Genomic DNA, 19,534 nt, shown 5'->3' with positions numbered 1-19,534 from the left:
GTGCACTTACCCTTTATATAAAACTCTCTCAGATGTTTTAAAAAAGTAATGTACTGTCAGACTCCAGCTCTGGGAGGGTTGAACTGGATACCTGAAGGAGGTGTGGAGTCGGCAAACACAGATGAGCCAGACATGAGAGATGTGCTGGTGGAAGCAATCTCTGCTGAGTTCTTCCAAACAGCTTTATTTATATACCATAAAAAGTTTTGCAGACCAATATATAAAACAATGCTTTATGATTAACTCCAAAATCACCCTTCTTGTTTCCACTAAAACCTGATGAAAGACCATGATAAGGTCTGTACTTTTTTCTGTCACTTTCTGTCCTCTTCCTGGTTCTTTCCCCCTGTACTGATTGTCTTATACGTCACATACTATTCTTGATTGAGGTGTTCAGAAAATTTGGTTAGACTCAGATCCTACACACGGCCCTATTTTTTGCTCACAATGTTTCTTTCCTGGCTGACTAACTTCACATAATGAAACTACCTCATGTGCTACTTCAAAGCCTAATATCTACAAGCAGAGTTAAATGCTTCTCAGAGTTAAAATATTTTCCTTTACAAAGTCTCCCATGGTAACTGCTCCATTGTCTACCTATGTCTCTTGTATTTGTTATACTCCTGAGGCACCATGGGGAGCAAACCATTGGATTCTTTTCCAAAGACTTAATGTTTCTAATTTATGTGTTTTCTATTAATGTTAACCATTTTCTCTCCTTCTATGTAAGCCCCAGTCCAAGGTAAAAGGGGCATCAGTTGTGAGAGGTAGTCTATAAGGTCTTCTATATCGGGGAGGCCAAAAGAGTCTCCCACTACCTAATCTGAATGGAGTCCAGGGTTTTTCGGTGGGCTTCATTTTCTCCTCTGACCTCAACTTTGGGGTTTCTTCCTCACTCAATTCCTACATATCCTTCTCAGAATTCCCAAAGATGGCTCGCTGTCAGCCTCTCCAATGCCTCAGCTAAGGAAAGCCCTGTCATATTGAAGCAAGTTTTAGATCTGGTTCCATTCGTACTTCTCAAGACGGCCCTCACATCCACTCCAGGTGCGGTAAACATGACAATGCACAAAATTCTCAAGAAGGGATTTGACAACAGCAAATATTTGAGGGATGTTGGGAATCCTCCCTTGGAAGCTCTGCTCTGCAGATGCTTCTTCCACCAGGTTGGAACTTTGTTAGATTGCATGGCTCCCAACAATTTCCATGCTTTAAACCCTCATCTACAGTCCTAGGAAATGAGAGGAGAAAGATGGCGGCAGCTGTAGTCGCTCTCCAGAATTGGGCCATGCACTGGCTTGGGGACCCCTCACCCCAGATTGGGAACACGGAGAAGTCCCCACAGGGACCACTACCATGGCTTTGCAATTTGATGGGACATGGTTCAACCAATGAGTTCTGCATTGCCAATCGAGCGACTGACAAGCTGAGCCCAGTTCATGATGGAATATTCTGCTGCCGCTCTGGTTCAGCTGCTGATACCCGGCGGTAGCTGATGCTCCCACCATCATCTATGCTTCCACAGCATTGGCCTCAATGAGCCCCCTCCGGTAAACACGGCAGCCCCCTCCCTAAGGAGATACGTTACAGATACCGGGAAGACCTGATGGCAGGAATCATCATGGCGGGCTGGGACCCCCAAGAAGGAGGTATACTCAGTGCCCACCGGCATATGATGGTAAGGCAGCCTTTGCCTTTGGAGGCTCTGGGAGCTCCTACGTCTATGTCTATGTCCATGCTACATACAGGGAGGGCACGACCACAGAAGAGAGTGCCTGCCCTTCATTGCCAGTGCTCCTGCTCGGGCCCTGGAGTGGGATGGCTCCAGTGGAGGGCTGATTGCCTGGCAGACACTGCAGAATCAGGGGTAGAGCGACAGGTTCTTTTGGTAGACCAGATCCCCAAATTCACCATTCCCTCCTGAAGCCTGGAATTATGGGATATAAAAAACCCCCACAACGTGACATGAAATTCAGTGAACAGTTTGCATCCAATCCCAATTCCCCGTTGTACTAATGAAGGCTGTCCTATGAGTTTACAGCTGATCGGGTAAATATTATCAGATATGGTTGCTATCTGAAAATGAGTTGATGAGCCCATTAATTTTGACTACTTATCTTCTGAAAAGGCACACTTTCAAGAGCTTCAATAATATTCTCATTTTTGATGACCTCTTACTTGGTTGCGTTTTCATGTGACTAATATGTACGGGTACCCCTAAAAAGATTTTTTCCCCAAAGCTATGTTTTGTTTTGTTTTTTTTACAAAAAAATGAATTTCATTACCTCCAAAATACTCTCCATTACACTTAATACGTTGGCCAAATATAAGACTCCATTTTGGAAACATTTTCCAAACTCATTTGTTTGGATGGCTGACAAGTACATCCCCCGTTTTTACTTTACCTCTTCTTCATCATCAAATCATGGTTCTTTCATATCCCTCTTCATTTGCAGAAACAAAAAGAAGTCACATGGAGCAAGGTCAGATGAGTAAGGTACATGGGGCTAGCGAGGCATGCTGCTCTTTGCCAAAAACTAGTGCGCCAAGATGGTTGTGTGAGCAGGTGCATTGTACTGGTGGCAAAACCAGTCCTCCATCTGCCACAAATCAGTCTGAACTGTGAGTCAACATTTTTGGCCCTTGGGGACGTTGACTGACTTCCAGAATGAGGTTTGTCATCAATCAATATTTCAACTTTCTTTGAAATGAGAAAACTACTCATAACACTTGAGTTTTTCCCATAGCACTGTCCTTGTTAGCTGTGTTCAACATCACAATAGTTTCTGCCGCAGTTTCCCTGAACAGGACGACAATTTCACAGCCGCACGCTGTTCCCTTAAATATTTCCCATCACAAAAGAAAAGTAGAGATTTGAGCAAAACTGGTTTAGCAACAACAACAAAAAATCACTATGGTCAGAGAAAACCTTCTCAGATGATGTACTACGTGCACTACCTCAGAGTGAGGTGCTGGGTGCTCGCCTAGCATGGGGGGAGAGGGGAAATGCTTACTATGAAAGCTTCATCCAGTGGAGCTGTTTTCTTTTTTTGAGGGGGTACCCCCTTATATCTTAAGTTTAAATTTCAAGTAGACCACTTATGTTAAGTCACAACAAATAACTAACAAAGATTGCAGCACTGTCATCAACAATGAGGAACTATAAAAGTGAAAAACTGTAGCTATGGGGTCAATTACAAATCATGGTAATCCAATGTGCATAGACCAAAACTATGGAATAGAGTCTGATTGGCTATTATCTTTCAGAGATAAATGACCACACTTTTCTTTGGAGGCACTTCTGTGTGAATTTGAACAGCCAACTTTCCAGTTAGTGGTTGAGTTCTTGGTTGTGCTAAGCAGGGAGGAAACTAGGTAGATCATAAATAGATGTAAAAGCCATGGACAGAGAAAGTCTACTAGTTTGTGTAATTGAATGGGTGTCAACTCAAAGGATCAGAAGGTAGATCACAATAAATTAGCCTATTCTGAATGTCTAAGTAAAGAAAATTGGCAGGTAATAATTTAGCAATTTCCTGTTTAACATGAGTACCATTTTTAAAAGGTAATTAGAATTGTTAACAGCTGCCAACTGAATATTTTATTGAGGGTTCATATGCAAGCCATCTGGCACAATGCCTGGTTTATAGTAAGCACTCAATTAATGGTTATTAGTATTAATAAATGCCCATGTTTCTTACACAATATGCCAATGTTTCTTATACAAAATTCCCTTCTTTATGAAGAGCTCTGTAATTTTCTTTTATCTTATCATAGTGGCACTAAAAGATAGAGAAGCTAAAATAAGAGATCCTTCACAGCAATATGGCCTTGTCTCACCTGAGATATCCCTGCCCTTATGATGAAGAAATGAAAATGAGCTATGATGAGGGACAGCATAGTGTAGCTGCCAGTACAGAAATGGTGAGAGGAATGACATGTATTTATGTGTCTAGAACTGAACCCAGGCTTGTATCCCTATTGAGTTCATAGTGTAGAGGTCTGAGTTCTGTATATGAATTGATCATGAGTAAATTTGTTCTGAAAACCTCGTCATGTGGAATTCTTAGTGAAGCAGAAAACGAGAAATACCAGCTACCTGGGTTTCTTGCATTTGAAACGTGACTAGTAAAACAATAACCCATGTCTATGCTGTTAATTTCATGAGTCTCAGCCAGACATTGTTTAATGTGTACTCGATACAATCGACATTCCATCCATTGTATCTTTGGTGTTAAGACCTCACAGTAATCCTATCTATTCTGTACTATTATTCATTTTATGCTGTAAATGAGAAAAATCATACATTTAAAGGTTCAATTAAGCTTTGCCGGTTAGTGATTGAGGCCCATTCCACGCTATCATGTATAAACTCCCTTCTATTGAGTCCATTCTGACCCAGAGCAACCTATAGAACAAGGAAGAACTGCCTCTGGGTTCTGAGACTGCCACTCTTTACAGGAGCTGAAGCTGCAGATTTCTTCTGTGCAGCAGCTATTGGCTTCAACCTGCTGACCTTGCAGTTAGCAGCCCGAAGTCTAACTCACTACACTATGCGATCATGGTTCTTTATGAGCTTGCATATAAAGAGCATTATTTTATTATGATAGCCTTATAGTTGCTGTTGTTTTTTATTTAGATAGGGTGAAACATGACATTTTCCCCAAAATATATATTGGGGGGAAATCTTACAATAAGAAATTAAATCTCCCTACAAAAATGTGTGTATTTTTCATTTATTCTAGTTTTTCCCGCCCACTGCCCATTTGGAATGGCTTCAGAAAATACAGAAAGTGTGAAATCTAAAGCATTTAATTTAGTGTCTTTGTCAGATGTACGAAGATAAAGTGGAACTTTTTTGTTAAAATGCATATATGTCTTAAAATAATGTGTGCTTGCATTTATTTTCACTAACACTGTATCTCACATTGCCAGTGATAATCAAGAAGATCGTGGCATTGATATTTAGCACTGTCATAGCGTACCTGAGAAATTCTCAGCATTTAGTTAGTAACCATGAAACCTGATAAAACTGCCTGATTTTTCTCTTATTAGAAATGTATTAACATAAAATGCAGTCACAAAGTGCAAGGTAGGAAGACTGTAAAACATTTTTCCATTGTAAAAAATGGCAGTGACTTTGTTTTTTTGATGATCTAAGTAATTCTGGTGATTCTCAGTTTCTAGAACACAAACCATGTCCAGAAGGAATCCATGTTATTATCTTAATGTCGATACAAAGTAACGGAGTTAGCATATTAACCCACGTATTCAGACTCCTGTCATCAGTTCTCTTTTGGTTGAAAGGAAAATAAAGGTGACACAAATTAACTTTGACCACAGAGAGAAAGAATTGGCTAATTAACTTTCTCAAAGACAGAATCTTCTGGCATCTGGTTTGGCTTTTTCTAGGAGGTGAAGAATCCCAAGGTTGATTCCCTTATGTTAGCTTTAGGTTCGAAAGATAGTTTCTGTATATGTGTGGAAATTGCTGACTAGGTGATCAGATGGCTTGTCTTACTGTCTCATCAGAAAGGAAGTCTCTCTTCCAGTGTCTTCTCAAAGCCATCCCATAATTGAGTCTGATTATCTCCATTTGCCTTGGTTTCCATGCTTAGCCAATCATGGTGGCCAGTGTAGCAACCATTGCCTTTTCGTGAACCAGCGGTTCAGTCAGCCACACCCAAATCAAATGGATTTTAAGATAGAGAGGATTAGGTTTTCTAGGAAAAATACTAATGAAAAATTCCCCTTTCCTCCCTGAGAAAAGTCCAGGGCAAACCGGAACCCAGAACTCTGATTCTTACATCCTTCTTCAAAAAAAAAAAAGGTCTTTTAAAATTAAAACAATACGCAAAATATTATACTCTTTTCTATAATTGGATGGTTTGTGGGAGAAGTGTTCAAATTCCAAGTACAATTTTTGTGAGAAAATGAAAAATTCTATTGAAATATCCCTTTATAAGTAACAAACGTATCTGCTGTCAACCCCCTGTCTCTCTTGCATTTTAAAATCTTGTGTGATTCATTCGAGTGTCATTTTGTCTGGAGAGAGCACCGCATCCTCTCGTTTACGGGTGTCGGGAGGGCTGATTCTTTGGCTTTGTTGTGCCCTGGATATTTCTTTTCACAGCCTTCTATTCCTCTGAGTCTGTGGCTGCAGAGAGACCGTTTTACTCAGAAGTATTTAAAAGTAACACGTGTCTGTTATTTTCACTAACGTCACACATGATTTACGGGTGAGGCTAACTGAGGATTCTAAATAATTGGTTTTCCCAAAAAGAGACCAGAAGAAAATAAATTTTGTAAAGTAATCTTTTGCAAGAACTCCTTGGGAGAACCCTAGAAGAATGAGAAGGTGGGTTATAGGAAGGAGGCAAGTCAAGCCATGCCAAAGACATGCGGGCAAAATTCTAGAGAAAGTAAATTTGGCTTAACCTGGGGAAGCTGTGGTCATTCTGAGAGCTATCCCATTGGTGACAGTGGAATTGGAGCATTTTTATCACAGAAACTAACCAGCCATTGGCTAAGAACTGTCCCTGGTGGAGGGGGTTTGGGGTGGGGTCTTAAATTCCAAGTGCAACCTGTGTTCTGTCAATATACACTGACTTACTGTAGCTACAGGTAAGTTCGCTGGAACAGAAGTCCAGGTTGTTCTTGTTTTGTTAGTTGCTATTGAGATTGTTCACAGTAAAGACAGATCCATGCCACTTCCAGTCCATTCTGTTCTATGGTAGCCCTGTAGAGAAAAGCAGCATTGCCCGCACGGTGTTCGGTGCTGTAGAAGCTCTTTAAGGAAACAAATAGCCAGTTTTCTTCTTTGAGCACCTGGTAGGTTGGAACCTCTGGAACACCCATGAAGCCGTGCTATGTTTACTTGCTCTTCGAAGAAAACTTAGCGATTGGGGACTCCAACTGTGTACGGCAAAAACTCGTGGGTTGTGGCTCTAGGTGGAAGTGTCGTCGCATAGACTCTTCAGACCAACATGTCTGGAATACTGAGTCATTGGGAAAATTGATGATGACAATAGTGCAATTGACTTATACCCCCAGAGGAGTGATGGGCAATGCAGTACTTTTGTTTATATGGGTTCTTGCTTTCCTGTTTGCACATTGTTTTTTCTCTTTTTCTTTCTTTCTTTTTGTATGTATGCGCTGTGTGTTTGATTACTGGTTGCCTTATGGCTGATATGGGCGCAGCTGATCTTACAGGGTTTTGATTTTGTCATATTAGGAATGCCAAAGTAAACCTGAGATGTGACAACCCTCTGGGCAATCAGGCAGGGTCTGGGCTCCTTATGAACTTTAGCCCCAATTCAAGAACAGTTAGTTCGGATAACCTGATCCTGCTGGATACTTGACTTCATAAACTGATCATTGAAGATAAGGATGCTGCAGCACAGTGTAGTGAAGAAAGTAGATGGGTTCTGGCTATCAATCAGAATAGCGCCTGGGTTTTAAAGCCTTGTATTCAAGCAATCAGCTATCTAAGTGAGGAGTCAACTGGCTCCATATGGAAGAAGCACACCAGCTGTGTGATTCAAAGATAACGATTAAAAAATTCAAACATAGCAAAGGGAAAAGTATCAGAGCTAAAATCATGAACACCCAATATGTTGAGGGCTATGGAGGACAGTGGGGACCCCAAAACCCATCTGCAGAGTATCTAGTCAGACTGAGCTGCTGGCAGATCTCTGGCCATGGACAAGAGTCTTGAACAGCCTTACCATGAGGCAGAGACCATGGCAATCTTGATTATGCTGGGCGGAACTCGGTACTTGGCCAGTTGACCTCCCTATATACACAACCTGAATTTGTTCTGGGTACAAATATTTCTCTCTCTCTCTCTTTTTTTTTATACTAGTGTCTCTTACTTGTTCCATGACATAACTTTCTTCTCTGGCTTTTTGAACGTTGATGGGGATCCTTTGTTTCTTAATCATTTATATTTTTGTCCTTATATTATTGTGATTTTATGCTCACCACCTTATTTTGATTTTGTTTTTTATTGTTTCTCTTGGGTTTCCCATAGAAGGAGTAAATGCTAGAGCTAATAACTGATACAAGGGTTATGGGGGGTGTAGGGGTGGTGGTGGGAGATAGGGAGGGCGAGGGAATTTCAGGAGTAAACAGTAAAAGTGAGAAGGGGAGGGAGGTCTAGCTCTAGAACTGACTGCTATTGCACAAGTCATTTTAAAGGCGGTTTAACCATGGACAGGGTTGGGGTGGTTAATATTGATTTGAAAATAATTGTACAATTCTTTTTTATATGATTGGACAATTAAAGTATTGAATTGTATGATATGTAAATCACGTGACAATAAAACTGTTGGGACTAAAAACAAAGTGAACTTGAAACCTCCCATGGATAAGGATTCAGGAGGTGGAATGGCTTTATCTGCTGCATTGCTCTTCTTGGCAGAGCATGTCTAGATACTATATAGATCAACTGCTTCACTCATTGAAAGTACAAACACTTGTCCAGTGTTCCTCCATTGTTATTTCAGTGTAACTTCTCTTTGGGGAAGTGAAGATCATTACCGTTTGGTGAGATTTCTTATTTGGTCTGGTTCAATTGTGTCTTTTATAAGAAATCCACATTTGTAAAACCAAAAACTAAGCTTTGTAGTAGATATGAGATAATATTACCTGTGGTTAAAAGCACAAAGTTTCTGGGTCCAGGATACGTGGATATATATAGCTCAACTGTGCTACCATTAGTGAAGTGAAAAGTATATTAATTTATATATTTTATGCACATGCAATATCTGATACATAGTTTGTGACAATTCTTCTAAATGGCAGGTATCCCTTGTGCTTATGTTGCAATTACTATTATTAATACATGAAAACCTCCCACTCCTCTGGTTCAGACTTAGCTAGCTTTCTAAAAAAACAATCATGTGTTTTTCACACATGCGTGCATGTGTACACACACATGAACACAAAGAGATTATGGGAAAAATAGTTTTTATTGACAAACAATGATGAGTTCAGAGAAGTAAGTAGCAGAACTTCTATTTATTTCCTCCTAAAATTAATTTTCTTAGAATTTTTTACAGGGTTCGTGTATGTTTGTTATATTCTAAGAAAAAAATAGATGAATTAGTAAGTTGGGGGTCTGAGTTAAATATGTATAAGCACATGATGTGATTTTCTGCATTTTATCCTTGTTATGATAAAACATTAAAAATTAAATTCCTAAGCTATCTTAGGGTTATGATTTGCTTTGTTTTTGCCTGATTTAAATAAAACCTCTGCTGAATCAACAACATATGTGTTGTTCAAAAAAACAAAATTCACTTCAAGTTCAAGCAAGCTGATTCTGAATCATAGTGACTCTATAGGGAAGAGTAGAATTGTCCCTTTCATTTCCAAGACTGAAACTTGTTAAGACAGTAGAAGATGTCGTCTAGTTCCTAGGCAGTGGCAGGTGGGCTTGAACTACTGACTTTGCACTCGCCGCCCAGGATGTAGCACACTATGCCACCAGGGTTCCTTACTAATTATTTATTGCCTAAATTCTACAGAATATAATTTGACAACTACTATATGTGACTGGACAGGAGTCCTGGTGGGTAGTGATTACTCATGGGGCTGCAATCCACAGGTCTGCAGTTCAAAACTAGCAGCGGTATGGAGCTTTCTATTCTGTAAACAGTTACAGTCTGGAGAACTCACAGGGGTAGATGTACCCTGTCTTATAGGGTCACTATAAGTCAGCATCGATTCGATGGCAATGATTTTCTTATATGGTTATTTGTGATTGGAGATTCCTCCCACATCAGTTGCTGACTTGCAGAATCTTGCATATCACTCATAATTTATAAATTTGGCTTTGCAAATTAATTTCCTATTGTCATAATGATTTATTTATTTAAATGGTTATAGTATATTAAATCATGAAATATATTTAATTTATTAAAATATATTTAAAATATCAAGCCATCCATAAAGAAATCAAGAATGGCTTTCTAGGAAGATAGAGATGCCAAAGTAAAACCAGAATGAGCTTTACAAATGATCAATTTAATAGGCAATATTTTCTTGTGATACTTTTATTTGTACCTTAAAGATTTACATTCATCTCTTATTGATACATAAAAATTTACATTTACATATAAATGACACCCGATATCCATAATTCATTATGCTAAATTCCTAAAAAAAAAAGAAAAATTTACTTTTAATTTTTTCTCTGGGGAAATAGAATAGTAAGTCCATATATTATTTTAATATATTTAGGTCACTCCTGACACATGTCTTTTGGAACCTGTTAGCCTCAACACAGTTACAAAAGATTCTACAGTTTTGCTTAGAACTTATAATATTTGTGTCCTCACAAAGAACTATCTTGATCATCCTATTTAAATTGATGTAACCATGTTTCTATCACTGCATGCTGTTTGCTTTACGTCAGTTAGCAAAATTTATCATGATACATTTTTAAAAAAATTGTTGCATGTTTCTCCACTAGTCCATAAGCTCTTTGAGGGAAGTCCATTTTGCTTCCTAATGTGTCCTTTGAACACAGTACCATGGCTTGCATGGGGAAGGTTCTTACTGAAGTGTTAAAGAAATGACTGGATGAATGAGTGGTGAATGGCTGCAAGTTTTGAAAATTAGTCATAGTGTAATAATAGCTTTATGTAGCTTTCTTTCAGTCTGCTCTAATTGTATCCTTCTCTCATAAAGATGAAGCCATTTTATATTCTAATGAAATATAACTGTTTAGTCCAGTCCCTGATATTAGTTGGAGGAGGCTGGATGGAAGCCTGTTACCAGGGAAAGTCAAGTACAGCACATCCAAAGCTATCCTTGAAATCCTGAACTTTCAGCAGGAAGACGAAGGCACCTACGAGTGCACCGCAGGCAACCTTCGAGGAAGAAACGTCGCAAGGGGCCAACTCATTTTCTATGGTGAGCTAAGAGGGTTTTTTGTAATGTATGTTAGTTGACAACCTCCTTCATAGCAAATGGTGAAAATCATTAGCATGCTATGGGAAAATGTCAGGAAAAATAGGAAAGAAACATTACTGGCTTAAGATGCTTAATCTAATGATTTGCAGGTATAAATGACCCTCTTGGAAATATGGCTTTGATTTAAGCACAGTCTATACATGCTTTGGTTTATTTCAATTGTCTTCAAAATATCAGCAATGTCATGTGAAAGCCATAAAAGTGTATAACACAAAGTAGTGGAGAATCCAATATATTTCCTATAATACATTCAGCAGCAGCAACTTAATTATAATTCTAAGTAGAATTTACAAATCATGAAAGACATGATTTGGAAGTGCAGTACTGAAACAGATTAGAAGTATTTGTTCTGTATTTCAGCATTTTCTGTCTATATGTATATAATAGAAATGTTTGTTGCAATTATCAGAATGCCTAATAGATTTATAACAGATGAAGAAAGCATTCATTAGCTAAATGCTATCTTTATGTCTTTTTCATACAGGCAAAAATGTGCAATTGCTTAAGATGTTCATATAAACAAGGGATTTTAAAACATTCATGGAAACATGCCATTATATTTTAACTTCATTTTTCAAAAACATTTATGCACATGTATACACATAAATGAGAAGCTTTGTACCCAAATTATAAAAGTGATGGTGTTTTTAAAATATTTTAAATGTATGGAATATTATAAAAGCTGTAAGAGTCCAAATCAAATTACTTATATTTATATATATTAAATTATTAGTTGAAATAAATAGCTGCAATAGACAACACTTAATAGAGACCTTCTGCCCAATATTTATATAAGAGTAAAAATACTTTTCTATGTTATACTTTCCATGTTACATACTTTTAATCAATAATAAATCTATTATAGGAAAAAATGAAATCACAAGAAAAATGTGAGGTGGTCTAATTACCTAATAGCAATGCTGAAAGTGCTTTCGAGAAAATACATTGAGTGTTATTTTCCATTTCCTTTCGAATTTCCAATTTTGGTCTGGAATGAACACTAGTATTTTATTTAGAGAACAGTATTTCCTTCTGATTATTCCCCTGCAGTTTTATCAAGGCTAAACAAGAAAAAAAGTCTTTCAACAGCACCTGCAGTTGGTTTGTTTGTTGTTGGTTTTGGAATCTATGATTCATGTAAATAAAATAGTAGGCAAATATTGGAAAGTTTTAGTAGAAGCAAGATAATAAATACCTTAGTAAATTTTTAAGAATACTTTACATTTTTATATTCAAGATAGAGAATTGTAGCCAAAAATTAATCATATAACTATGAACCTGAAATTAATAATAATGTACTTTTTCCTATCGTGATATATCTACCATTTATATATAGTTTAACAAATAACAAATCAATTTCTTAGAATAATTTTAAGAGGTAGGAACATTTCCTTGAAATGTTAAGAAACTTCCAAGTTAATTCTTGTCAGATCCAAAATATGAATCTTGAAAAATTATGGAACTCTTCTTTCTGCCCTTCCTAGCTCTTTTACATAGCAACCAAGTTCATTCATAATATATTTTACTACAACTAAATTAGCTCCTTAGCAGGTCCAAACTGTCCTTGTTGGAGCCAATGAATAATTGTCAATAAGCTATTGTTATGCTCTTTGAGCACAAATGAAAGCACATATTGAAGGACCTCAGAAAGCACAGATAATGTCATTCAATTCATTGAAAAGTAAGTAATTCCTGAGAAATTTGAGAAAATAATGTTTCCACTTCATTTTTATGCTTGTTATAATTTAAAGTAAGAAAGATTTCTTATTTTTGCTATAGATTGCATTTTTATAACCTCTCAAAGGAATCTCCGAAGTGCTGTGTCTTTGTTAGTCGCCATGGAGTCTGCTCGAGCTCCTCAGCACTCTGGACAGCTACAGGAGGACCCTGAATAAGCTTACAGTTACAGAAGCCAGGCCATGCTCAGAGGAAAGGAGGACTCTCCCCACCCAATTAAGCAACAGGGTGTAATTGTCAAAACAGAGTCCATATGCATGTTTATCACTAAGCTGTTTGTTCCATGCATTTTCTGTTCTGTTGAAGATCGCACTAAAACAAATATAAGCCTCCAAAGACTATATGCATTATAAATACGTTTGAAAATTGCATGTTATAAATCATTACAATTATTGCATTAATCAGCAAGTGAGGTTATCTAAATCCTACACTAAAATCTGTAAATAAGGAAAATGTATTAATAATGCCCACACTCATGATTCAATTTTATTTAATACACTCACTTCCTCTTAGTCTTGCCCTGGTTTTTCTTTTGAGTCTATGGTAGGCATGTTTTGTGACTGGAGCCTGGCCTGATCTCTTAGTTTTATCAATCAGATGCATCTTAATTCCATTTTCTGAAAGAAAAGTTACCAGACTACCTTCTATTATACTGAAGTTAAGTGTTACAATGTAAAAATCCCGGAAGACAGATTTAAGTTCTATTATGAACAATTTCTAATTACCTTGGTCTCACTTTTTATGCCCACTACTGCTATTTCATAAATCCAGCACTATCCTGGGTAAGTGTGCTTTTAGGAGCCTTGCCCCAGGGTCCACTATGTCCACACTGGTTTTTGCTACTGGTCTTCTTTGCTCCTTACAGCACTTATATACACATATCTCAGACCAACTGAGTCACAGATGCAACCATTTAGCAAAACATCAGTACAAAGCATGCGCCACCTGGTGGCACTACCCTTGAATAATTATGAGTCATTGAAGGTTTCCTCTGTCTTGAAGTTCATAGGTGTCCACAGGATCGGGTAACAGGCATCAGAAGACTCCAAACAAACAAACCACATTGTTGAAAACAAGGGGAGTGGGAGAAGAAACCCCAAACTCATCTGTAGACAGTGGGACATCCCTTCACAGAAGTGTCACAAGGAAGGGATGGGTCAACCAGGGCACAATACAGTACCAGTTCCTCTGGTTCTTTGAGGCTTCCTCACCACCCACTATCATGACTCCAGTCCTGTCTTTCACTGCAATCTAGACCAGAGCATGCACACAGGTACAGGTAAGAGATGAGAGCTCATGACACAGGAAATCCAGCAATAGGAATGGGAATAGCAATATAAGTAGGGTAGGGAGAAGGTAGGGTAAGGAGGGGAGGAAGGGGGAACAGATCACAATGATTGACACATAACTACACACACACACACCCCACCACCACCACCACAGTGGGACAACAACAGAAACCATGGGGGAAGGGAGACAGCAGTTGATGTAAGATAAGAATATAATAATAATTTATAATTTATAAAGGGGCTACCAGGGGGAGGAAGAGTTGCTGATACCAAGGTCTCAAAAGAAAGTAAATATTGAGAAAATAATAATAGGTACATATGTACAAATATGCTTGATACAATTGGTATATGGAATGTTATAAGAGCTGTAAGAACCCCCAATAAAATTATCTTTCAATAAAAATATTTTTAGAGAAAAAAATGTCTTAGAGATTCATTAAGAATGGAGAACCAGTGCCCATGTTAGTGGCGAGCACAAGAATGCATCCTTTCAATGATTTCATTTCTCCCTTTCAACAATCTATTTTCCTGACACCTTTCCCACAACACTGTCATGTAGACATCTTGAACAAGGTATTTTACTTTGACACTACTATTAAGGTTCAACTTTGGGGTTTTATATTTTATAACTGTGCTGTGTTGCACTGAGCTACTCTAAAAATATGAGCCATGAAGAACTACATGAAGAATTAATTATAGTTAAAAATTTGAATACACTGTATTAGTCTGTAGCTACTAGCCTGTAATAACCTGAGATCCCAGAAAAAAGATTCAACTACTCTAAAACCCAGAGAAAGAGCTAAATAAGTGGGAGGGAATATCCAGGTAATTTACTGTCATATTTATAGAATAACATCATTTTGAAACAGTTAATTTATATCCCACCTGTTTCTACAAATTATAGTAACACTTTGCATCTAATGAGCATTGTTTTACATCAGTTATACCATTTGTTTTGTTTTGCCTCAGTACCATGTAGAGCTTTCTCAGGTTAAAATGACACACCCAAGATTACAGTTATGTACTAAGCCTGCATGCAACTATACAAGCTATGATGTATTGCCAAAAATTTTAGGTTGGAAATATATTTAATTGGATTATTATCCTGCAAAAATGTGAAGGAATTAATAGTTGTTCTTTGCTTCAAACTTTTGAGTTGCTATCATGTCCAATATCGGTATATAAAATTATAGATGATTCTGACCAAATATAATCTGAATTTTTGTCCACAGGAGGTGCAGACTTAGAATACATATTTGAGCTATTTACTGTTTCACATGGAATTATTCTCTGGACCTTTTTGAATTTTGACTTTTTTCCACAATTTCCAAGTTCTCATACCAGTGCAACATTTAAATGTATACTTGAGCCAAATGCCCACTCATGTTTGCAATAGGATTTCAGTTTTCTGAATTGAAGCTCTTGCCTCCCCTACCCCCTCAAATCATGGTGTGTAGTGTAACTGGTCACAGTCAGCCTTGCCCTCGTCATTTCTATATATCTTTGCTTATAGTGTTATATCTTAGATACTGACTTGCCAAAATGGTTTCCCTTGCTTTTTTAAAACAGCCCCTCCAGAATGGGAACAAAAAATCCAAAATACCTATTTGTCTTTATATGACAGTTTATTTTGGGAATGCAAAGCTAGTGGAAAGCCGAAACCGTCCTACACCTGGTTAAAGAATGGCGAGTACCTCAACCTAGAGGTAAGCAATCATATTAGTATTAAAAATTCACCTGCTCAGCAAGGCAAATTTTGTTATTTAAGGTAGCAACTGCCTCGTATACTAAGCAATGCACTCTCCGCTGTCTTGCTGTTGTTAGGTGCCCTTGAGTCCACTCTGTCTGGCAGTGGCTCTATGGACAACAGAGCACAACCCTACCCACCCCTGTGGCATCCTCACAAGTGTTCTTGTGTTGAGCCCATTGTTGCAGCCACTGTGGCTCTCTTTTGCTGAGCGTCTTCCTCTTTATGCTGCCCCGTTACTTTACCAAACACAGTGTCCTGGTGCCAGGACTGGTCTCTCCTGACCACATGTACACAACATGTGAAATGAAGTCTCTCTAGCCTTGACTATAAAGAGCATTCTGGCTGTATTTCTTTCCAGACTGGTTGTGTTTGTTCTTTTGGAAGCCTATGGTACTTCCAACATTCTTCACCAGGACCACAATTCAAAGGCATTGATTGTCCTTTGATCTTCTTTATTAAGCGCCCAATTTTCACATGCATAGAAAGGGATTGAAAATACCAGACCTGAATCAGGCCCACCTTAGTCGTCGAGTAAAATCCTTGATTTTTCAAAACCTTGAAGAGGTCTTGTGCAGCACATTCACTCGATACATTCATTTGATCCCTTGACTTCTGCTTCCATGAGCATTCATGGTGGATCCAAGCAAGAAGAAACGCTAGACAACTGTGCCCTTGTCTCTGTTATCACGATGGTATGTACTGGTCCAGTTGTGAGGACAGTGGCCAATCAGGAGTGCAGTGGGTTACAGGGTCACCTGCTAACTATAAGGTCAAAAGTTTAAAGCCATCAGCTGCTTCTTGCGATAAAGATGAGGCTCTCGATTTATGTTAAGAATTATAGCCTCAGAAACCTATAGGAACTTTTCTATTCTCTCTCTCTCTCTCTCTCTCTCTCTCTCTTAGGGTCACTGAGTATATATATGCTAATTAATTTACTTTTAAACAAATACACAAAGCATTTATTAATATTATTCCTATGTTTGAGTTAAAAGAAAGCTAAATATAAAGCGAACATATAACTTGAAAAATGTGATTCTGGATCCAGTTGCTGATGAGAGATGAGCATTGAAATATCATCATTATCATGGTAACTAAAACAAAACATGTTGTGTTGAAAGTGCCTTACAGCAGTCAACCTCATGCTGCTATTGTTAGGTGGCGCTATATCAGTTCTAACAGCAGAACATCATAACGGATATTTATCAAGCCTTCATATGAACCAAGTACAGTGTTAAATATTTTCTCACGGATTAGCTTATTTTATTCTAATGGCAACTTTATGATATAGTATTAGTATTCCTTTATATAAATTAACAAAGTAAACTACATTCAAGATACCCACAAGCACACAGCCCTCAGGAAATGTTAGAACGAGAATTCTACACTTGGTTCGTCTGTCTCTAAGTCATAAGATAACAATTACTACCCACTACCTGCTGGCTTGTATGGACCTTAAGACTGTCTCTCAACCCAATGGAAAGCAGAGAGCTGTGGAATTATTGGTGTTTTAATATAAAGCAGATGTTTCCTATACTATCCAGAAAATGAGACCGTTTTTTTCTCCTTATAAAACTACCCACACAGGTGTGAAAATTCTCCACTTGCTTTGCACTTATGGACACCACCAGTGAGACAAAGAGCATCTGTGATTGGAAACTAAAGTAACACTGCCCCTGTTTCAACAGTAGTCAAGATTTCCCCCTGCCTGTCTTTTGCATGTGAAATTCTGTTGCTCCAGCCTACATTCGTTCATTGGAGAGGACTTTACCAGCTAACTGAAAATACTTAGTTTTAAGTTGTATTTGCATCGTGAAGCTTCTATGTTGTTGTTGCTGCTGTTAGATGCCGTCAGGCAGTTCCAAGCATAGCGACCCTGTGCACCACAGAATGAACATCGCCTGGTCTTCAGCCATCCTCACAGTTGGTCCTATACCTGAGCCCATTGTTGCAGCCACTGTGTCCACCCATCTCCTGGAGGGACTTCTTTTTCACTTCCCCAATACTTTACTAAGCACGGTGGCCTTCTCCGGGGACTGGTGTCTCCTAACAATGTGTCCAAAGTAAGTAAGATGAAGCTTTGCCATCCTTGCCTCCAGGGAGTACTCTGGCCACGCTTACTCCTCTTAGCCGTCTGTGGTACATCCTGTATTCTTCGCCAGGACCACAATCCTAATGCATCGATTCTTCTTGGGTCTTCCTTACACAATGTACAACTTTCCCATGGATATGAGGCATTGGAAAACACCATGGCTTGGGCCAGGTACACCTTTGTCCTCAAAGTAACACCCTTGCTTTTCAATACTTTAGAGAGGACTAATTTAGTAGATTTCTTTAAAGCACCCTGTCTTGAGCATTGATCGGAGATCCAAGCCAGATGAAATTCTAGACAACTGTCACCTTTTCTTTACTTATCATGATGTTATTTATTGGCCCACTTGTGAGGATTCGGGTCTTCTTTTCATTGAGTCTTAATCTGCACTAAAGACTGCAATCCTTGATCTTTATCAGCAAGCTATTGTATATGACCCCTCATAGTTTTATTTTTAGTCCAAAAAGGAACTCTCTATCAGAATTTGACTGTGTTTAGTAGGATGCAAAAGGAAGGATTTAGTTCCCTAACTTCTGACTCAATTTGAGAATTATTAAATCATCAGATTTAAGTTCTTTTGAGATCTACATATGGAGTGTCAAGGTAATATTGTGATCCTATTATAAATGTCTGATACTAGTCAATCAGCCATGTTTTCTGGAATAATTAGAATGGTGAGTGTTCCAAATTATTTTTCATGAAATATCATAGACTGTCTGTTATGCTGGGTTGTCTAGAGAAATAAAACCAGTGACACTCATATTTGTTTAAGAATGAACTTTATGTCAACAAGTAATTTTATATCAAGAAGGTATTCCAGACAAGTCCTATACAAGACCATGGGTAATGCTAGCCTGAGCCCACTTCAGATTCATGGAGCTGTAATGAAGACATGGAAAGGTGCAGAAGGAGGCAGGGATATCACAGGCTAGTGGATATGCAGTCAGTTGGAGTCAAGGTTAGTGGAACATGGCAGAGTGCCAGCAGTTCCCAGATTGGCTCCCAGGGTCAACAGGCCACGTGATGCTCCTCCTGGAGGCAGATGGAGTCCTAGCAAGCAGGATGGCAAAGAAGCAGAGACAGAGCAGTGCTTGCTGTCTCTTAAAGAAAATGTCACATATAACCTCCTTCCTGGGAGACTTACAACAGAAAAGCTGGTCACGGGAGACATGGGTCAGTGTAAGACATGAAAAGATAATAATAAATTATCAAGGATTCATGAGGGAGAGAGGGTAATAAAAAATGAGGAGCTGATACCAAGGGCTCAAGTACAAAGAAAATGTTTTGAAAATGGTGATGTTAACAAATGTACAAATGTGCTTGACACAATGGATGGATAGATGGATTGTGATAAGAGTTGTACGAGCCCCCAATAAAATGATTTCAGAAAGAGAAAAGAAATTGTCACACCCCAAGCAGACATCATCAGTCTGTGACATAATTGATAGGTTGGACTCCACCCCTGCACTTTCACAGCGGCTCGGGTTGACATGACATCTAACTGCCATAAACAGTAGCCATGTTCCCTGCACAAAGAATGCCAGTTTCCAGAGAAATCAGAGGCCATGAGGTAGACTAACTGTTTAAAATGTACTTTTTCATCTTTTAGAGCTCGAATAACTACTTAGAAACTTGTATTATTTTAGGCTCTTTTGGAACACATCATTTCTTATACACAGAAGGTTTGAA

At 38.4% G+C, this 19,534-nt stretch overlaps 1 protein-coding gene and 1 pseudogene across 1 annotated transcript in view; both read left to right on the top strand.

Moving 5' to 3' along the window:
- The window catches only part of CNTN6 (contactin 6), a 272,495-nt gene that overhangs the window by 137,257 nt on the left and 115,704 nt on the right, over positions 1-19,534 (top strand). Inside the window, 2 exon segments of the mRNA XM_075550875.1 lie at positions 10,736-10,920; positions 15,576-15,712. Coding sequence (XP_075406990.1) covers positions 10,736-10,920; positions 15,576-15,712 — 322 coding nt within the window.
- Positions 1,059-1,924, top strand: LOC142448516 (proteasome subunit beta type-6 pseudogene; annotated as a pseudogene).

The sequence above is a fragment of the Tenrec ecaudatus genome, chromosome 5 (assembly GCF_050624435.1).
Source record: "Tenrec ecaudatus isolate mTenEca1 chromosome 5, mTenEca1.hap1, whole genome shotgun sequence".
Lineage (NCBI taxonomy): Eukaryota > Metazoa > Chordata > Mammalia > Afrosoricida > Tenrecidae > Tenrec > Tenrec ecaudatus.
This window is presented reverse-complemented; position numbering and strand designations above follow the sequence as displayed.